The 22700-nt window shown below is 38.7% G+C and overlaps 1 protein-coding gene across 1 annotated transcript in view; it reads left to right on the forward strand.

Moving 5' to 3' along the window:
• Positions 1 to 22700, forward strand: part of UTRN (utrophin) — a 466391-nt gene that overhangs the window by 169217 nt on the left and 274474 nt on the right. Inside the window, exons 27-35 of the mRNA XM_036248256.1 lie at positions 1523 to 1702; positions 5212 to 5346; positions 7380 to 7529; positions 8474 to 8635; positions 9334 to 9462; positions 10241 to 10414; positions 12070 to 12225; positions 16650 to 16820; positions 21011 to 21190. Coding sequence (XP_036104149.1) covers positions 1523 to 1702; positions 5212 to 5346; positions 7380 to 7529; positions 8474 to 8635; positions 9334 to 9462; positions 10241 to 10414; positions 12070 to 12225; positions 16650 to 16820; positions 21011 to 21190 — 1437 coding nt within the window. The remainder of the gene's footprint in view (positions 1 to 1522; positions 1703 to 5211; positions 5347 to 7379; positions 7530 to 8473; positions 8636 to 9333; positions 9463 to 10240; positions 10415 to 12069; positions 12226 to 16649; positions 16821 to 21010; positions 21191 to 22700) is intronic.

Below are 22700 nucleotides of genomic sequence, written 5' to 3' on the forward strand. Positions count from 1 at the left end.
TCGACCACATTCACACTGTTGTGCAACCATCACTGCTATTTCTGAGAGTTTCAGTAGGCATTATATTTTGTTAGTAACAAGAAAGACTTTCAACTTGGTTGGGGTTTATCCTTATTTCATCAGATGTGTTCTTCCCGCCACCGCGTGGGGCACACGTAAAGAGAAACACTTTGTTAGAGCAGGCAGAGGGGCAGTTAGCACATTGTCGGAATTTAATGTTGGTTGGGCCACAGGATATATTTCCTATGAACTTATCATTCTTGTGTCAATAGTCTTGAACATTCTTCTTTTTTAATATAATAAAAAGAACTGGGCATCATTCCCAAATTTCTAATGCTGCTTCAAGTCTCTTCAGTGTTCAAGCCAAAGGAGATAGTGACTCAAGGCTATTTTAAAAAATAAGGTTAAGCAACACATTGAATGTTTTAGGCCGGAGTTAACTGGCCTAAAAATGTAACTAAAGCAAAAATCTCTGCGCATATATTTAAAAAAATTTAGAATTCATCCATGCATGATTGTATATGAGTAGAAGTAAAGATGACAAAAGACTTCTATTGTACTTGGCAGTATTTTCACGGAAACACTTTTTTTTTTTTTTAGTGTAGCCTTTTTAGAAAGCTTTGAAAATATTTAGTATATAAGGTATTTTAAAGGTAGCCTGTAATGTTAAGAACCATCTTATTTCATTTATTCTCTTTCTGTACACTATTGGCATTTGTGGCCTTGTGGTTTATTAAAGTTTGTAGGGGTGAGAGTTTAGAAAAATAAGATTAGCACCCTTGATTGGGCAACACTATTTATTTTCATTCTTCCAATCAACTGTTAGGATTTTAAAAACCATTACACTCGATCATTCTGTCCAGCCCAGGAAAGCCTGAAACCATTCAGCAGTAGAGAAAGCTGACAGAGAACGTGAAAGGCTGTGTTGGGTTGATTTTCCTGAAAGTAAGACTTTGTCCTTAATGCGGAGGGAGAGTCAGGAAACAAGCTATTTCCAGATCAGCTCTTCCTAGTATAACGTCATCATCTTTGAAATGCTGTTCATTACCAGAAGGACGGATGTACCTATGTCCCAGGAGAGAAGAATACCTTTGAATAATTATTAAAGGGTGCCTCTACCATGGTGCATTGCAACGTCTGTGAACATTTATTTACTTCAGTCTGATGTGCTCAGAACTCTAGTGGTCAATTACAATGAATTCATTTAGATTCTTATCATGGGCTGAGATTTCGAAAATACTTCATGTCAGTGAATGTAACTTAGGATGACTTAGGTGTTAATGTTGCCTGTTATTAAACTAAAATGTTTGTGTGGGACTGTGTACATGGGGCCTACAATGAGTGAGATTTTATAGTTAGCATTCTTATGTGGAAAGCACTCTAGTGATTACCTAAATAATGTTCCAAGTTAGATGGTTGGAATCATGTAGTCCTGTTAATTTTGGTTTAGTTATTTTAGAAAATTAAAGACATTGGTTAGTGAGAAAGAGAGACAGTTTTCAAGGCTGTTTTCTTCTAACAGAGGGCGAAAGAGGATGTGTTGCAGAAGGAGGTGAGAGTGAAGATTCTGAAGGACAACATCAAGTTATTGGCTACAAAAGTGCCCTCTGGTGGCCAGGAATTGACATCTGAGCTGAACGTTGTGCTGGAGAATTACCAACTTCTTTGCAATAGAATTCGAGGAAAGTGTCACACGCTAGAGGTATGTTATTTTTTTCAGTGATGCATTTCTGAGATGAAAACTCTATTATGTACTGACCATTTCCAGATCTTGGAAAAAAATCCATTTTTTAAAAGTACCGGATCATCAAGGAAAAGTAGTTCTTGGTTAATAGGTTGATAAAATGAAGCAAGGATAAAAAATATAGGAGACCAAGATCTGCCCCCAATGAATGGAAGGTTCTTGGGAAAGTAATTTAATATCTTCAGACTTTACATTTTTTTTATATGTGAAATCAAGGTTCCATATCACAGGTGATATGTAGGGTCCGTTCCAGTCCTAAAATTCTAGAACAATACTGTGAACATCTCTTTTGTTTTGTATTGCCTGGTTAGTGCACAGACATGAATTGAGGTTTTTAAAAAATTTTTATCCAAAGTTAGAGTCACCTGAAGGAAAGCAGAACTTGGAACATACTGGTAATTTGCTGGACACCTCCCCCACCCCCACCACCCTGCCCCAGGCCATTGGGTTTATGATGTAGATGATTCTATGAGGTTTTTTAAAAAATTAACTTCTTGCTTATTTGTTTTTATATTAGTGTGACTTTTGTATCTTATTGAAGAAGGAGCACTTCAATTTAAATTCAATTCAACTTCAAATACATAGTTTAAGGAGGTAAATCCTAAAAAGCTAAACACCACAACTGCAACATTTAAACTGAATTCAGTCATTACTTGCTTATTCTGAAACTATTTTGTGGTAAGATAAACATGGAAAATTGAGACTAGTTAAGAAGAAAGCTACAACTCAAACAAAACCTCATGCTTTGTAATATATTATGTAACATAAAACACATTTGAGCAGTTAAAATCATATACTATTACGTATGTGTCATCTTAAATCCTGGTGAACAACCTCGGATTAGAACTTGACTAGTTTTTTGAATGTTTTCTTCTCTGGCATAAGCACCCCTGATGACCCTCCTTTTTGTTTTCCTCTTTATTTCTAGCCAAAATAAAAACCAGACTATTTTTACATAATGAATGGAGTCCCCAAATTACCCCAAGCTAACTAAAGACCACCATGTAGTGTGACATTTCTTCAAGCTCTCTACCCCGAGGTGACAGTTTGAAAATGAGGAATGAAATACATATTTTGAGGGTTTGGAATTGCTTTGAGAATTACTTTGAAATTAGTTTGAGAGAAGTGCTTGGACAGGAGAGAAGGAAACATGCAAGAAAAAACGATACAGGTGAAAGAGAAAAGATGAGACCTTGGTATGTTTGAAATGAGAAATGCAAAAAAGGAGAAGGAGGTTCAAAAAATGGAAATACTTTTAAATTATGTCAGAGATTGCCAAGGGATATTGGGCAGAAATAGCCCAAATTTCTAAATTAGAGTAAAAATGCCTTTCTTCGGAAGAGTCCAATTTTATGACCTTGATTATTTTTAGACTCTTTTAAAATGTGTTAAATCATGGATATTTCAGTTTTATAGAAGAGAAGAGCTAATACTACTAAGACTTTTTTTTTAGCAATAACAATTTCTGGCCATATTTTTCCAGATCTTGTTTTTAAAATAAAAACAAACAAACAAAAAATTAGTATTGCAGAACCTCTTTCTTTTTTTCCATCCCATACAATCTCTCTCTTGAAGGAATCATTATCCAGAAATTGGCGTATATTCTTTCTAACCATGTTTTTATATTTTTAATATATATGCCCACTTATGTCTATTACCAGTTGCTAAGTAACAACCTCACCAAAAAGTAGGAACTTAACACAAGCCACCATTTATCCTTGCTCATGGTTCTGTGGCTGATGTGGCTCAGCTGGGCGGCTTTCTGCTCCATGTGCCACATGAATAGCTTCACTCAGGTAGCTGCATCCCACAGGGAGCTCAGCAGAACGTTCACGGTGGCCGCTCATCCGCCAGGTCGATCCACGTGGTCTCAGGTTTACAGGATGGCAGCTGACTTTTAAGAGGGAGAACGCAGAAGCTTCCAGTCCTCTTAAAGGCAGGGTCTGCATTTGGACACAGGGTTACATCTGTAACATTCTTTGGGTCTAAGCAAGTCACAAGGGCAGCCCAGATTCCAGGGCAGGAGGAAAGAATCTCACCACTTACTGGGAGTAAGAACGAAACATTTGTGGCCGTTGTTAATCCACCGTACTTCACGCTCTGGTCTTAAATTGGTTGCAGTCCCCCCACGTGCAAAATGCCCTTACGCTCTCCCAGGGACTCCCAAAGTCTCATCCAGTGTAGCATCAAGCTCGAAATCCAGCATCAGGTCTGAACACAAATGTGGCTTCTCAGGGCAGTGTCTTCCTGTGCAGGCCCTTATACCCACAGACAGTGGCGAGCTAGCGTGGGAAAACTCAGCGGGCACTCGGTTCTACAGAATGGAAGGTAAGGAGCAGTCACTGGTACCAGTGCCTAGATTCTGAAATCCAGCCAGGGCCCTACCCAGGGGCAGGACTGTCACCTGACGAGGGACCAATTCGGCTTCCTGAGAGCTGTTCAGAGAGCTATTTCCACAAAACAGGTTCCTCTGGCTGCTTCCCACCTGTAGAGATTTGGGGGACCAGGCACATCTCTTCTCTTTTAGTCTTAGTCAAGGGCTGGCAAAGTATAACCCGAGGGTCCCATCTGGTTTCTGCCTCTTTCTCTATAGCCCTTGAGCTAACAATGGTTTGTATATTTTTAATTTTTTCAAGGGTTGCTAATGACAGACAACATACACACACACAGAGTAAACAGAAGACTTTGTGGCAGAGACCAGACGTGGCTTGTTAAACTTAAAATAGTTACTGTCTGGCCTTTCATGGATAAAGTTGCTGACCCCTGACCTGCTAAACACAGCCCCCTGGGGATGCAGGCAGGGTGCCTTCTGTCAGTCAGCGGAGCCCACAGGGAGCTCTCTCCTGGATTAGCCATCAGATAGGCTCCCCCCTGCGGGAAGGGGCTTCCCCCACCCCGAAAGGCCCACTGGGATGGGGAATGAGTACAGTATCCCTCCATTTTGGGTAAAATACGGTTCCTTGCATATGTGGACATGTCCACATGGATTTAGAAAAGAGTTGGAGAAAGTATACAGCACACCGTTACCCCCGTTAGCTCTGAGTCGGACTCGGATGGACCCACGGAATTCCAGTTTTCTATGTAACTGTCAGAAAGTGTTGCAATTAGGAGCGCTTTTATCTTTCTATTTAAAAAACCAACGAACACTATTTTCCTCCCGGTTGCTTCTACCAATGATACAGTTTATTTTTGACTTTTACCCAGACCCTTGGAATTTATTTTCACAGGAAGAGCGAAGCAGCCCTATCCTCCTCACCTGTTGTTGTGTGCCTCCTGTGGGTCACTGCGATTTATTAAAGACTGAGGTTTTCTGTCATTCATTTGAAATTCCCGTTTCGTCAGTTTCTAAATCTCATCTCTGCTCATATTTGATGAAATGACGGTCGATTAGAGAGAATGGGAAGCAGTGGCGGTAACGCGTCTCCAAGTGGCTGCGCAGCTGAATCACTGTCTTCTTGCCCCCACAGGAGGTGTGGTCTTGCTGGATCGAACTGCTCCACTACCTGGACCTGGAGACCACCTGGCTGAACACGCTGGAGGAGCGGATGCGGAGCACAGAGGCCCTGCCGGAGAAGGTGGATGCCGTCAGCGAGGCCCTGGAGGTGGGCGCCTGCGTCGCCCCTTATCCCTGGTGTTCCCCGTAGAGAAGGAGCATCTGCCTCAGGCCAGCGAACGCACTCGCTCCCTCGGCAGTTCTCAGTGGGACTTGTGTTGTCTTCCATGGCCTGAAGTGTTTGCACCATCGTATATATTCAGATTAATGGTGACCCACTAACAGCCTCCTGAGGTGGTTAGTTGTTAGTTAATTAGTACATTTTTTTTTTTAAACAGAGTGGAAGGATGGGAGGGGGCTAGAGAGAGAGAGAGAAACATCGATGTGAGAGAGACACATCAATTAGTTGCCTCCCATATGATCCTGACCAGGGCTGGGGATCAAACCTGTAACCCAGGTACATGCCCTTGGCCGGGAATCGAACCCACGGCCTTCAGTCCACAGGCTGATGCAAAACCAGCCAGGGCTTAATAAGTACATTTTAGACATCAGAAAGCACTCCAGTGATTTTCCAGCTTCCTTTTGCCAGTCCCTGAGTAAAACTCTGCCATATGTTATTAGGATAATTGCTCTCTTATTTCTTCGTAAAGTAATTTTTGCTCATTAAACACGGCAACAACTGTGTTTACAGTGGCTCTCTGTTATCTTCAGACGTGGAGGTGGAGGGCAGGTTGGGGAGGGCAGGATGAGAAGGGTGGATCCTGTCCTAGGAGCTTGTCTCCAGGCCTGGGCTCGAGTTCCTCGAGGCAAAGAAACGCACCTGAGTTTTCTTGCTCCGCAGTAAGCAGCCCAGCACGTGGTGCACGATGACTTCGTAACTTCCCTAAATGGGTTAAATAGAAGATCTTAGATTTGCTTTTAAAAAATAGGGGAGGAAGGGGATAGGTGTGCTTTTGAAAATTGCAGGGACATGTGGCAAGTAAGTGGATGACTGGATTGAAGGTCAGGAGTAAGTCAGATGTGGTACCTAAATTCCAGGAGCTGGGTGCTGCGTTGGATAAAAGATGTCACTCCTCAAGTAAGACAGCAGAATGAGAGATGAAGAGCAATTAAAAAATAAAAATAAAAGAGCTTAATTTTAAAATATGAATTTTCCTAACACGAGAATTAAAATATGCATTGTAGTTCTGGACGGTTTGGCTCAGTGGTTAGGTGTAGGCCCTCAGACCAAAGGGTCACAGGTTCTATTCCTGGTCAGGGGCACGTGGGTACCTGAGTTGTAGGTTTGATCCCCGGCTCCAGTCAGGGTCCTGGGGGAGGAAACCAATCTATGTGTCTCTCTTGTATATTGTTTCTCTCTCTCCCCCTCCCTCCCTCCCTCTGTCCCTTCCACTCTATCTAAAAATCAATGGAAAAATATCCTCGGGTGAGGATTAACAAGAACAACAAAAAGTGCATTCTAGAAATAATGGAAAATGGAGAAAAGTATAAAGTAAACTCTAAGATAAACATTCTGGTATATTTCTCTTTAATTATTATTATTAACACATGGGCTGGAAGGTAGTACATTATAGTAACTAGATCAAAGGCTTTGAAATTATAAGGGTTTAGAGTCAAGTTGGAATCTTAGCTCTTCTTTTTACTGTGTGTATATAGGCAAATAAACTCTCTGAACTTCAGTTTTCCAACCTGTAATATGAAACAATATTTAACCCTGTGGTTGATTAGATTTATATATATTTGGTGTATATAAAACAGTGCCTAGCCTTCTGTTGTGTTATGGAAAACTGAGTACACAGTTTTAATGATATAATCAACAGTTTGAGATAATTTTGCTTTACAATATTGTTTTCTGCTTTCAAACCTTGTATCATACCATGAACATTTTCTCATGTAATTAATAATTATTGAAATTAATGGAGTTATATTATTATATATCATCATTCATGCCAAGTTCTCAATTTTATGTATTTTTAATACCATGACAGATATTTTTGCAAATTAATTATTTCTAGTCTTGTTCCTTAAGTCGATTTCTAGAAAATTGAATTACTTGCTAAAAAACAAAAGAGGACATCTTTTGTATGCTTGATGCATTCTGCCTCAGTAAACGCATTGTCTTCCCCCCCGGTTCCTGTCCAGTCTCTGGAATCTGTTTTGCGACACCCAGCAGATAATCGCACCCAAATTCGGGAACTTGGCCAGACCCTGATTGATGGAGGGATCCTCGATGACATCATCAGTGAGAAACTGGAGGCTTTCAACAGTCGGTATGAAGAACTGAGTCACCTGGTAAGAACTGGGACATGCATGCGTGTAGATGAGGTGTTTGTGACATGGAGCTGAGCTCAAGAACTTCTGCCACGGGGAAAAGTTGGTAACCAGCATTAACTGGGGGGTTGAGAGCTTTGAGACACTAGCTGAGGAAAAGTAGACCTAACTCTGATGAGGCAGGCAGAACGTCATGATTAAAAAAATCTGTCTTTGAGATGGTTTCTACTTATGAACTCTTTAATTTCCTTTAAGGATCATATTATAGCTGTATATGAGGATAACTCATATTATCCTAGTAAATATTAGAGCTAGCAGAATTTGACCTAAGCTGCTGTTATAAAATGCCATCCTGTTTTAGACACACACCCAAATGCATTGCAACATGCATGTTCTTATCCCTACATAGAGAAAGGAGACTGTTCTTTTACAGGAGGGTTGGGTGGATATTAAAGAACATTAAATAATAACTGTTGATGTTGAGATCATAAATAGAATCAAGCTTAATTCAAAAGTGCAGCAAGTAGTAGTTTAAAACAGGCACGTTTGTGGAACTTGTTTTAGACTTTGGAAAAAAGATTCATATGTTCACTCTACTGATATATTTTTTGTATTTTATATTTTTGTTGATAGGTTTATTGCTGATTCCTAAGAACACCCTAAATTTATCATAAATGACAAATTTTTATTCTGTTTAGCAGGTTATATAGGAAAATTTTACCTTTTTATATATTGTTATTGTGTGTAGAAAGAAGTAAAAACTAATAATTCACTGCAAGGTATATGAGATGCTAGAAGGGCCTTTCACTGTTATCATTGCTAGTTATTTATTTACACTGCAGGCCAAAGTCGTGAACTAGAGCTTCTGTTTCTTTTCTTGGTGGCCGGAACATAAGGGTTTTCTTGTATTCAGCTATTTATATTTGTGCTGAGTGACTGATGATTCAATTTTATCCCCTGTGTAGGCAGAGAGCAAGCAGATTTCTTTGGAAAAGCACCTCCAGGTCCTGCGGGAAGCTGATCACATGCTCCAAGTTTTGCAGGAGAGTTTAGGGGAGCTGGACAAGCAGCTCACCACGTACCTGACTGACAGGGTGGACGCCTTCCAAGTTCCGCAGGAAGCTCAGGTACTGCCGTGGAGCTGAGGCGTCTGAGTCGTACGGAGCGTACATGTAACTGCCTCTTCACCTGCAAGAGAACCAGCCCCTCCGCATCCCAGACAGACCGCCTGTGAGAAAGGCTGTCTAACTTCACGTAACTTATGGGGCAGCATGTGAGGTTCTGTGTTCTCTTGGTCTTTATGAAACCCTGGTAAAGGACCACCATTTTTATTTATTTATCTATTTATTTATTTTAATCCTCACCTGAGGATATTTTTCCATTTATCTTCAGATAGAGTAGGAGAGAGAAACATCCATGTGAGAGAGACACATCACTTGGTTGCCTCCTGCATGACCCTGGCCAGGGCTGGGGATTGAACCTGCAGCCCAGGTGTGTGCCCTTGGCCGGGAATCAAACCCACAACCTTCAGTCCACAGGCTGACGCTCTCACCGTTGAGCCAAACCAGCCAGGGCTAATGGCCACCATTTTTAAATGATGGCTTTCTCAGCTATGAGATTGGGAAAATTCCTTTTCATAAGTAAGTGGTGGACATTAGAAACGACAAATGTAAGGACCATAGTTTGTGTGCAGTCTATAGTAGCCCATGTTATTATTATTATAATGCAAACTCACTAAAGCTGTGCAGGTAGCGGCATATTCTTATGTATTATATGACTCTGGGGAACTTTAAGAAAAGACACCCCCCTTCTAATCTCCTTATAGAAAATCCAAGCCGAGATCTCCGCCCACGAGCTAACGCTAGAGGAGCTGAGAAGAAACACGCGCTCTCAGCCTCCGACCTCCCCAGAAGGCAGGACCACCCGAGGAGGCAGTCAGATGGACGTCCTGCAGGTGAGGGGGGAGCTGTGTGTGGGGAGTGATTACTTGGATGACCTTGGTCTTCTTTTTGATGCGAACAGTGGACTGGATGGAGGCATTGCCCTGGGCAGAGTGGCGGAAGCCGGTTGCACAGGTGGAGAACACCGAATGGGATTCTGTAGTTGAGAAGAGATAGCGAGCGAGGTTTAGGGTTAGCTTGGTGAGCCTTTCAGGTTGACTTCTTTTTGTTTTTTTTGTTTTTTAAATCCTCACCCGAGGACATTTTTGCATGTATCTTCAGGTAGAGCAGGAGGGAGAGAGGGAGGAAGAGAGAGAAACGTTGATATGTGAGAGACACATCGAGTGGCTGCCACCCACACAACCCCAACTGGGGCTGGGACAAACTGCAACCGAGGTACGTGCCCTTAGTGGGAACCGAACCCAGGACTCTCTGGTCCACGGGAAGACCCTTTAACTGCTGAGCCAAACCGGCCAGGGCGAGAGGTTGACTTCTACTCTGATCCCACGATGAAGAGCATTTTGAGTTCTAGGTGCTTGACTCTATTTTTAGAACAGGTGAGAAAAATGAACGAGGTTTTCATTCCAGCGAGGCCAGCTGGGCCTTTCATTATATCTAAGACTGAGACTCTGGGTGCCAAGTAAGTGATGACCCTGTGGGTAACCTCTCGGAATGTTTTTATTGGTGCTTTATTTTTGCAGCTTTTTAGCAGTCTCTGTTCCACTAATACGTTGGCTGAGAGAGATGTTCATTCTGATGTGAATTGCGTGTTGTTTTCATTTCTTCCAACAGAGAAAACTTCGAGAGGTGTCCACGAAGTTCCAGCTTTTTCAGAAGCCCGCTAACTTCGAGCAGCGCATGCTTGACTGCAAGCGCGTGCTGGACGGCGTGAAAGCAGAGCTGCACGTCCTGAACGTGAAGGACGTGGACCCCGACGTCATCCAGACCCACCTGGACAAGTGCATGGTGAGGCCGCCCGTGGTTTTCCATCAGCTAATGCGGCTTCATCTGGCATAATGTGCATGGTTTGTTCAGTAATTGTTTGTCCACAGTGTGCTAATAATAGGGATCAATGATGAAAAATGGATTATAAAATAAGAATTGTGGTCATTTCCTCCAAGAAAATTAGAAGAGATAGGAGAGATAGGTAGGAGAGAATAAAATCAATTATTACAGTGTCATAAGATAAGGAAACACATTGTAATCACAGTATGAAGTTAGAAAAGACTTTGGCAGAATATAACTACTAAATTAACATTTAAAGGATAAAATTTGAGTTAGCCAGAAGAACCATACTTAGAATGGATGTTAGGAATATTACAGTGTAAAAAAAATCATTCTAACGATAGTTAAATTTCATAAAGTTTAAGCCTAAAATATGAAAGAAGAGATTAGAGAGATGTTAGGAATATTATTGCAGAAAAAATCATCCTCTAGGAAAATTAATTTTGCATTTAAGTTTAAACCTAGGATATGAAAGAATAAATTATTTAGAAGGCCTTATTACTATTGTAATCTTGAACTCTAAACTTCAATTTCATATAAATTTAAATATCTGGCTAGGCATACACAATCTTAGAATTCATGTTCTGCTTGAGAAGACTCATGAGAGAAACTTGTTAAGACAGAAAAGTCTGGGAAGAGTTCTGTGTGGGTTCAGAACTGTCATCTCCACATGGCTGTTACATACCTAGGGTTGTTGGACTCCTCAAAGCTAAAACAGGTGGAAGAATGAATAGATAGGATAAATTTCTCTGTGTGTGTGTGTGTGTGTGTGTGTATGCACGCATGCATAGACACATGTATTTACTGAGATATGGAGGTCAGCAAAGCAAGCACCATCCTTACCCATGTGTAACTGGGTCCAGTGGCCTGTTATTATGTGACAGAGCCTCGTGAAATGTTTCAAGTTAGGATCACGACCAATGGAGACAAGAGAACCTGTACAAAATACATGGTTTTGGTTTCAAGGTAACTAGGATGAGGACAGCTCTGAATTTGTCTTGTGTACCTCTGATTTCGTATAGTCATCTTCATCTTGAGAGTTTGAGTTGTCATATGTCTTTTCATTTATATAAGTGATATGTACTGATGTTGGTAGATGTGGTGCTTTGGAGAAATTATAAGAAGAATAAAAAAAGAACGTTAATACATACTTCCAATTTCCAGCAGTCAGAAATATGGCCAGAGTTAGCTTTTGTCTAGTAATCGCATCAGGATTTTTTAAAACGTAATTTTTCAAATGATAGACATTCAGTTTTTAGTCCTGATGTTTTCACATTCCATGTAGGAAAAATGTTCATGAACATTCAGAAACTTAAAATACACATCTAAGTTTATTCATTTATTTTTAAATGTTTTTTCTTTATTGATTTCACAGAGAAAGGAAGGGTAAGGGAGATAGAATCTCTATTTGTTTATTTTCTTCTCTGCTTTAAAAAAGTTATTGCAACCTTGATGGCATTTTCCTCGTCCTTTGAATCCAGATCTGGGAAAGATAAAGCCCTTTGATCTCCATACTTAATTCATAGCCGTTAATCTGTGTAAGCCGTGTTCGGAAATGATCCCAGTTACCAGGTTTTCACTGTGATGTGTATGATGTGTCTCGTTTTCTTTTTAAGAAACTCTATAAAACTCTAAGTGAAGTCAAGCTTGAGGTGGAGACTGTCATCAAAACAGGAAGGCACATTGTTCAGAAGCAGCAAACCGACAACCCCAAGGAGATGGACGAGCAGCTGACCTCTCTGAAGGTGCTCTACAATGACCTGGGTGCGCAGGTGAGGACAGCACCCAGCACCTCCTCGCGTCTCTGTCTCTCTGTCTCTGTCTGTCTCTCTCAGTTACGTATTTTAAATTTTCACTTTTAAGTTTTATGGTATTAATAATGTTTTCAGTTATTCCGACAATGTTTATTAACTTTTAAATGTTTGTGTTAATATTACAAGGATTACTAGTTGTATTGAAATTTATTTTTAACATAGTATCCAGATTCACTTTACATTTTCAATAACTTCTGACATTTTAGAAGTTATTCTAAGGATACTTTAAAAAGAATAGTCCCTGTTTAAACCCAAGTTATTTAGTCCTTGGATATTTAAATCGAATAGTCTACTGAGAGTGTTAAAACAGGATTCTAATAAATATTGTGTGACAAGAATGTCACACTGACCTAGCAGGATCTAACATCCTTTCAAGAAGCTCCTATAATTTGGGCGTCTTAGTGAATCTATGGGGGAGCGGTTGGACTGTTTGCTGACTGGTTCCCATCGTGTCTTCTCTCACTGAGAATCTCTGCCTAGAAACCAGGGAAGCAAAAAAAAAGGGACTGAAACTTGGCGATATTACAAAGCTGCTAGGTGCTATTTTGGATCCTTCTTGGGTTATTAAATAGTAACTAAGTTTATGCAAGAGCCCAGAGAAATCTAGCTAAAATGTTGTTACCACTTTTAAATCAATAAAAAATGAGCAGTCCATATATTTCCTGGGCAATTTTAACCTCACTTCTGCGAGATGATTTTGATTCATTTTGATACATCGTGCCACTAGAACACGGATCTTAGAGCCTCTTTTTAGAATTATACAGCTGATGTTATTTTTGAAATATTATATGTATTTATTGACTGGGCATTTTATGTATGGGAGTGGTATTAGTTTTTTTTTGTGTTTTTTTTTTTTACTCCACCATCTCTCTAATTGGGACTATATTTTGAGTTGTCATTTTCTCATTCAACACGATGAGACTTCAGCATGTGTGAGGAGCTACGCAAGCAGTAGAAATATAATGGTGAGCAAAAGCATAGCTTATGTCTTTGCCTAGTGGAACTTAGGGCAGTTAAAGAAGAAAACATTAACCAAGTATTCACACCAGGTAATGTCAGATGGTCTGTCTGACGTGTTATGAAGGAATGAACGTGGTGCTTTAAGTGTGTGTGTAATGGGGGGTTTGGGTGCAGTCTGGAGTTAGGAAAGCTTCCTGAGGAAGGGCTGCATGAACTAAGATCTGAAGGGTGAAACCAGTGGAGGAGCGTCCGAGGCTGCTGGATAACATATGTAAAGCCCCTGTGGCAGAAGGTGTACGTTTGTGTGGCTGAAAGTGTGGGGACCATGGTGCTGGACAGACGGATGAGACCAAACCCTACCAGTGTCTTGAAGTTTGTGGTGATGATGTTAATCTGTATTAAGAGCAACAAGCAGTTGTTGCAAGGAGTTTGCAGGGAGATAAGATGTTCAGACGTGTTTTCACTCAGTGCAGTTAGGAGAATGAATTGGAAACAGGCAGGCATGGATGTGAGAAGACCAATTAGGAAGTTATTGTCATGCTCTTAGTAAGAAGAGATGGTGGCTCAAAGTAGGCGGAGCAATGACGTTGGTGTGAGTAGACTGATTATAGATGTCTTAGGAATTGAAATGAGTAGGACTTGGTGGGTGAGATGAAGTAGATGTGAGGGTGCAGGAGAGGGTAAGATGAAGGGTGACTCCTGGGTTTTGGGCTTGATTATATGGACGATCATGGTGCCCTCACTGGGAGGGGGTGCTGGAAGGAAGGCAGAAACATGGAGAAATCAAAAGCAAGTTTTGGACATGTTGACATTTTAAGTGTTTTTCAGAGAGTTAATTGGATATGCCATGTATTCACAAAGTTATTAAAGTCTGGAGAAAACATCTGGGATGAAGATACGAATTTTATGATCCCATACATATAGGTGGTAAGGAAAGGTTTTGGTGATGATGAGATTGCCTTAGGAGAGGACACAGTAAAAAAAGAAAAAGACCTGGACCAGTTTTTGAGGATTTATGTCATTTAGTGAGAAATTTGAAGAAGATGAGCTTGCAAAAGAATTAAAGTACATGTATCTTACCTTTTCTTTATCATTCATCAATTAGTGGATACTTAGGTTATTTCCATCTCTTGGCTGTTGTGAATAAATGCTGCAGTGAACATGGGAGTACAGATATCTTTTTTGAGATACTGATTTCATTTCTTTTGGATTGATACCCAGAAGTAGGACTGTTGGATTATATGGTAATTCCCTTTTTTCTCTATTCTTTTTTTTTCTTCATTTTTAATTATTTGAGGAAACACCATACTGTTTCCATAATTGTATATTTGAAATCTGATAAGAGAGTAGATCCTAAGTGTTCTCCACACTAAAAAGGTAATTAACTTGAGATGATGGATAGATTGATTGTGATAATCATTTCACAATGTATATGTATATAAACTTATCACATTTTACACCCTAAAAAATCACATTGTATGTGTATATATTCATATATATATTGAAACTACAGTAAGTAGCAGGAAGTGGTAGTGCTGGGACTGGGAAGCCAGGGGAAAGGGGCATTTTGAGGATGCATGTAAGCCACTGTTTGAATATTAGCAAAGCTAAATATGACATCCACTTAAAAAGGTCCATGAGATCTGTTGCCATTAGGATCATTATTGAACTTAACGAAGATAGTTTCTGTGGAGTGATGGGGGTAGGAGCCAGAAGAGCATGGCTTGACGTACGTGTGGGAGGGAAGAAAGAGGTCTTGAGCATTTGCATGGGAAAGGTAGGAGAGGGGACCTGGGCCAAAGAAGACAGGCAAGAGGGAGAAGGGGCTAAATGGTTGGGTAACACACTTACAACTTGATACTGCCTAATGCAGTATGCAGAATATCTTAAAAATGGTTGAATAGAGAATAGTGTAAATTGTTATAAATTGAACCATAAATTATTTTCTTACTGGTATATACAAATCTTTGATACAGTTAAGTTTTATCATGATTGTATGGCTGCCTCGGCATGTCAAAGTCAAATAAGTTATCATTTGAATACTTACTGTCTTTTGGTATAATTTACTTCTTTGTCGCTTAATGTCTTCATGGAGGGGCTGTTAATTTAGAGTTCTGACTTTTAATTAAACTCTGTAAAAAAAATATTTCACCTTAAAAAAGAATTTAATGACAATCAATGCTTGAGGAGCGAAAGAGTAAAATTGAAGCTTGGGGACCAGAAAAAAGAAATGTAATTCCTCATTACTTATTAGGAAAATTGAGTCTTTATATCATCAAGGAAAATGTCACCCATACATGACTAATTGCTCTACTACTTAGGCAGTGTTATTGTCTATACACATGTGCACATGAAGGGAAGAACATGTTGTTATCTCTGTATTGTATTGTGATGTCCTTTTTAAGTGTTCTCTCAACTTGAGGTTGTGAATGATTGTTCAGTCTGAGTATAATCATGCAGTGTAAAGGGTCAGAGCAGGCTCAGTCCGATGGCTGAGCCACACGGCCGTGGCCTGCACCTCTGTGCCCTTCACTACCCTGTTCTGTGAAACAGGAGGGGTAGTGCTGCTTACAGAGGTTGCTGTGGGTTTCACTGCATGACCTGCGTACTATTCCTTAACACCCGCGGGAGCTGTGTTGAGAGCCTGGCACATGTTAATTCAGTAATTCAGTTGCCTTCTGGTGACAGTAGTAAGAACAAAATAATAATAAAGGTTTTTGTTGCATAGTCATTTACTGTATTTTAAGTTAAACGGTTAATTGTAAAACATGATTGTGAAAATTGTGCTATTTCTCCTTAAATTGCTGGAATATAATGTTTTTTATTTTTAAAAAATATGTTTTTATTGATTATTTAGAGAGAGAGGAAGGGGGAGAGAGATAGAAAGAAACACATGCTGCCTCCTGCACGCCCCCTGCTGGGGATCAAGCCTGCAGCCCAGGCATGTGCCCTGACTAGGAATCGAACCAGGACCTCTCAGTCCATGGGACTATGCTCAGTCCACTGAGCCACACGGGCCAGGCATAATGTGTTTTTAAACAGAGTCCTTCACTGAGAGGATTCTAAGCATCTTCTGTTCAAAGTGGTAAAAGATGCTGCATATTGATCCCTTACCTTTGTTGCAAGGACTGGGACAAGTCCTTTGTGTATGTGTTCTTCTCCTTTAAAACTCATAGTGACCTTTTGAGGGCCTTACCTCTACTAAGGTCACTTGGGAAGTCAGTGGCAGAACTCAGATGAAAACCCAGGGCTGTCTGACACTCAACCACTTCAGCATATTGTCCCCTTGCAGAAATGCTTTCTCTCTACATACCAGAGATAAAGTTATGTATCTCTTGGGGTTCAATCGGAGTCCTGAATCCTCAGTTAGCGTTCTGGTTCATCCCCACTCACGTTCCGTTCTCTCCCTCCCTCCCCTTCAGGTGACGGAGGGAAAGCAGGACCTGGAACGAGCATCACAGTTGGCCCGGAAAATGAAGAGAGAGGCTGCTTCTCTCTCGGAGTGGCTGTCTGTGACCGAAGCGGAACTGGTACAGAAATCCACCGCAGAAGGGTTGCTTGGTGACTTGGACTCGGAAATTTCCTGGGCGAAAGTAAGTTGTAGTCCAGGTGAAGCGCCAGTGGCAAGCCAAGGTGACCTGTGGCGTTTGGCTCAGGGCATTCTGGGTGGGTGCCGTTTTTCTCCATTTCACATCAAATACAGCCTTTTCTTTTTTCCATTATTTTTCTACTTCTCTGTCCTAAGAGAAACAAGAATAGTTTAAAAACAGCTATTTTAAGAAGTGACTTTTGTCTTATTCCAAAGCGTTGAATTCAGAGGGACCACCAGCAGGCCTTCATAGGCACTATCCTCATGTGGCACTGGAAAATATGATAGTTCTCGCCTTCGAAACTGGTGAAACTTGAGTATTCATTCTTCCCAAAGTATTGTGCTGTGCTTATTTGTTAATTCTTCTGTAATAACTTTTGTACCAGTCACTAATCTTTCCATCACAAACTGATGTAAAGAGCATAGGAACAGAATTTTCAAAAGAATCAATAAAAGATCCAAGAGTGTTCTTTAGCCCTTGAGTTACTTTGAAATTACAGAGATTAGAGAGTGGATTTGCCAGTTCTCTTTTGAGATGGGCAAAGAATTGAATGGAACACAAAGTCGTGTTTTTATTTATTTATTTTAACCAGGCATTTTCTTTTCCCAAATTTATTTTGTAAGAAAGGCATGCATACTAGAGATAAGCACTGAAAATAAATGATCAATACTGTGACCAAAATTTCTATGAAGTCACAAGATCAGTTTTGGCATCTCCTGCTGGGCCTGTGGGCAGTGAAGAGGAGGTGATTTGAGATTGTAGGTTGATACAACTTCTTAATTTGACGACTCTGTGGAGATAACAGCTGAATGAAAGTCAGGATATTAGGAACTAGAAAGAATGTTCTCAGTTTAGAAAATAGCTCATGGAAAGCATAATTATGCTATGGGCTGGGTGAAGTGGAAAAAATGGTGGAGATGAAGAGTGTTGGTATTTATGGGTATATTGTAGGTGAATATGAAGCAAAGGCATGGAACTTTATTTGTGTTAAATTTAACTTTTTCAAGGAAACACTACCTTCTTTGTACAATATACTTCAAAAGCCCTTGTTTTCTTATTAGTAGCATACACTATATAAGCTAATTGAATGACATTTTTATCATGTAGTAAAAAGAAGACAGGAGCAAAAATCATCTAGAATCAAAGAGCACCCTGTTATCTCTTCAGTGTTTTATAGGCACATTGACACAAACGGGCAAAGCATATATTTAAGAAGAATTCTTTTGTATCTGGTATTTCATGCCCGTCTACAAAAAGGCTTACATCTTTAGCATTTTCCTTTACCTACACGTGTTTTTGTATCACAAATTGGAGACAGGCACAGTATTTAATTGCATATTTTATTTTTTATTGTTTCATTTCTCCATTCATGTCCACTTAATTTATTACCAATTTTCACTATTGTAAAAAATGCTATGATGAATGTAGTTGTAGCTCAGGCATAGCATGTATTCACAATTATTTCCTGAGGATACATTCTTAGACCTAAAAATAGTGGGTCTAGGGATATATTCATTTTAAAGTCTTATACATATTATGAAACTGTCCTTCAGAAACATTGTACCTACCAGCTCTACGTGAGAATTCCTGCTTGCTTATTTTAACCACAACTTTGACAATGGTAGGCAGATATCATGTTTTGGTCATTTAACTAGAATATTTTCCATCAATTTATAGGCCATTTGTAGTTCTTTTTTAAAAATTGCCTTTTATTGTAATTCTGACCATTTTCTTTTACCTGTTAGGTCTTTTAATATAGAGCTCTTTACCTGTTGCAATTATTAATGCTTACTATGTAATGCTTACTAAAATTTTTTTTGCCACTCTAGTTCCCTTTCTGTTCTGTATATATATTTAAAAATAGTGTTATTATATATTTTTAAGTAATAAAATAACCTTTTTCTTCATTATTTATGCCATTGGTGCTTAGAAAGTCCAACTCTGCTCCAAGGTTATGTAATTATCTGCTTATATTTTCTTCTAGCTCTTTTATAGTTTCATCTCTTTACCTTTAATGCTTTAATCCCTCTGGAATTTATTTTGGTGTATATAATGAGGTAAGCCTCTAACCTTTTTTTCCAAGTAGTTAACCAGTTATCTCAGCACTATTTATTGAGTAACTATCCCTTCCCCACTGATTAGACATGCTAATCATCTATTCTTTTTGGCTGTTGATTTTCTTTGTTTTCGGTTTCACTGATCAGCCCCTCTGAAATGTTTTTCAGCTGTTAAACTATGTTGCTTTATAACATATATGAATAAGTGCTTAATGGGCTTCCTGTTTTTATGCTCTTTTTGAGCATTTACTCATATGAACTTTAGAATTATTATTCTCAAATTCTTAAAAAATATTCTGTTAGAAATTTTGATTTGAATTGCCTTAAATTTATAGATTTGTTTTGAGAGGACTTGACATCTTTGTTATACTATCATTTTAGTCACATGGTATAATCTCATTTCCCACCAAAAATTTAAAATACCTATATAATGCTTTGGTTATTTTCTTCAGAAACTATGTATATGCAAAGAAGTTTGTTTATACTTATTTATTTTATATACTTTAAAAAGTATTCCTTTTCTCTTTCTTACTAATTGCTTATAGCTAGTACATAGATGTTACTGATTTTACATATTTAATTTTTATTCATCTTTGCACACATATAAATTTAGTTAGTTTTTCAGGTAAAGACTGTAATTAATATGTTTGTCTTTTCTTAAACAACTCACTCTTAAATCCCCAGTTAGTCTTATTTTAGATTTGAAATAATGAGGCTGGTATATACAAATCATGAATTCATAGCACATTCTCTTCATTAGAGTAAATCAAGTGAAACATCAGTATGTAACAGAATCATCCATTTTTTCAAAGTTATATTTTCATGTTTAAGAAACATGAATTTTTCACATTTACATATATTTGCACTTAAACATAGGTAAAATTATTTTCAATGCAAAATTTAAATAGTACTTTTATTTCTGAACTTAGTGTTTTTATTCCATACTCAACTGTCATTATTTTCAGTGTAGTCATTTTCTTGGCAATAAAATCTGTAAGCATAGATAACATGTGTACTGTTTCAATTTAATTACTTGTAGTTAATTCTTTCTTATAGTTCTTAAAGACTATGCTAGTCAGTACATACCCACTGAAGGAATGCAGAAAACCTTAACTTCAGGACACCTGGCTGTGGGTATTCTCTCTATATATATGTTTGTACATAGATGTCTGTACAAACTATATATATATGTATATATATGCTTGATGCTTGAGTGAAACATTTTAGTGCCTTTGAAAGTATCAGTTGTTGATATGGCCAAGTAAGTGTTCAAACCTTGACTCACTGGTGAATTTGCAATTTTTATGTCTTCCAAAATGTGATTTAATGATGTGAAATTAAACATAGACTTGAGTTCTTTAAAAGATTTGTTTTAATATTGGTTTAAAAAGGTTCTTTTATGCACGTTAGATATGCACGTCACTTTATGATTGAAAGAACATGGTAGTTTGCATTGTGGAACCCGATATTCTCTCTGTAACTCTGACTGTACACCTTGCCTACTCAAACTAATGAGCACGAAAATCAAGTTGTCCTCATACCATCCAGAGTATTACTTTCATGTATTATGACAATTGTAAGACCAAGGCTTAGACGTGCTAATTCTTATGACTTACGTAAGGCGAATTATTTTTGTAGCGCTTATATAGCAAATTGTATGTTGTCATCTAGTTATAGTATGCAGTCCTTGAAAATAACTATAGTACACATCAATTGTCTCCTGTAGTAATCAAGGAGATAAATTCAGTAGGAATTTTTTAGAATTGTGAGTTCTGGGATAGTTCTACTTTGCCAGCCTATAGTTACAGAAAATGAAATTGATTGTTTACATCTGGAGTTATGATGAAGCTAGTTAGTCTTTGTGTGTGATACATGGAATTTATTCTTAAAATAAGAAATTACCCTTTTCATAGCTGAATCTAATGCATTTCTTGTTATATACACAATTAAATGTTTTGAGTTTTGTTAGCAACTTAAGAACTCTCACACATTAATAAGTCCCGGAGTTGTACCCCTTTGGCAGTTGTGAGCTTCCCAGGGAGTATGTGGAAGAAGCCCTTGTTTTAAAATTAGGGTTGTATGAACTTTTATCATGTTCTGAAAGATCAAGTGGGTCTTGGTATTTTTATTTTCTAGAATATTCTGAAGGATCTGGAAAAGAGAAAAGCTGATTTAAATACCATCACAGAGAGCAGCGCTGCCCTGCAGAGCCTGGTGGAGGGCAGCGAGCCTGCTCTGGAAGAGAGGCTGTGCGTCCTCAACGCTGGCTGGAGCCGGGTTCGCACCTGGACCGAGGACTGGTGCAATACCCTGATGGTAGGTCTCTGAATGACGAGGTCTTCTCTCCTTTAATTATTCCAAAATGAATACAGCTTTGATTAGAATTCCAAATTCTCTTTTCTCTGTGTCACAGTAATGTTCTATCTGTGAATTAATTTCATTAGATTACATTTTTTTTTTCTTTGAAAAGATAATAATTAGAGTTTGAAATATCTCTGTTAGGTAATAAACCATTTGTGATCTACATAGAAATGTGAACACTAATATCTTAGTAAATGTACCTATTTGTTACATTTTCTAAAAAATCCTCACCTGAGGATATGTTTAATATTTCCTTTTCCTTTATTGATTTTAGAGAGAGAGGAAATGAGAGGGAGAGGGAGATAGAAACACTGATGAGAGACATTAATTGGCCGCCTTCTGCATGCCCCCCACTGGGGATCGGGCCCACAACCTGGGCATGTACCCTGACCGGCAATTGAACCGGTGACCTCTTGGTTGCCACTCTGGGTCGCCACTCAACCAGTGAGCCACATTAGCCGGATTGTTTTTCGTTTTAGAGAGAAGGAAGGGAAAGAGAGAGAGAGAGAGAGAGAAAAGTTTATGTGAGAGAGAAACATCAATCAGTTGCCTCTCATATGCGCCCTGACTAGGAATTGAACTCACAATGTGTGGGACAATGCTCCAACCAATCGAGTGACCTGGCCAGAGCCCTATTTGTTATGTTTTAATGATTTAATATTGTATTTAATTTGCATGTTATTATAAACTATGTACATAATCTTTATAATGTTCTGATAATAGTGTACTAGTTAAGAGCACAGGCTTTAGCATCTGATGGCCTAAGTAAAAATTTTGACTGGTTGGGTGACATTAGTCCAGGTACTTAAATGCTCTCCAAGTCTCAGTTTCCTCATATGTAAAATGGGCATTATTGTTATTTCTGCCTTATAAAGTTGTTGTGATAATTATATGACATAAAACATGTGGTGCTTTTATATAACTATACCTGAAACAACCAATTTTAGATTTTATTATAACAATTAAGATAATTGTTAAGTGTCATATGTTGGTTTTTGGTTATACTATGCACTCTTAATTACTTCATGGATATAGTGACCATTTAATTTTCAAAGTGGTTTTCTGTTTCTCTGAACTCCCTTAGAGGGAGTTGTCATTTATAAATTAGTATTTTGTGCTGACATATCGTAGATAGGACTTTTTCCAAATTCATAGAATTACTAGGTACTGGATAGAGACCAAAAAATAAATTATTGTGTATTTGAACCTTTATTAAAATCAGTCAGGATGTGTAGGGCATTGAAGGTCATGGGCTTACACTGTGATCTGTCAGATTCAAATCCGGAGTTCATGCATACTTTATTATCTGCATAACCCTGGATAAGTGACATGTCATTAAGCTTTAATTTTCTTATATAAAAATGGGAATAAAAGAACATACTAACAAAGTTGTTGGATGTTGAATAATGAATGTGAAGCTCTTGGATCATAGAATGTGTTTATTAAATATTTTATGTTTGTTTTT

The sequence above is a fragment of the Molossus molossus genome, unplaced genomic scaffold, assembly GCF_014108415.1.
Source record: "Molossus molossus isolate mMolMol1 unplaced genomic scaffold, mMolMol1.p scaffold_m16_p_8, whole genome shotgun sequence".
Taxonomy (NCBI): Eukaryota; Metazoa; Chordata; class Mammalia; order Chiroptera; family Molossidae; genus Molossus; species Molossus molossus.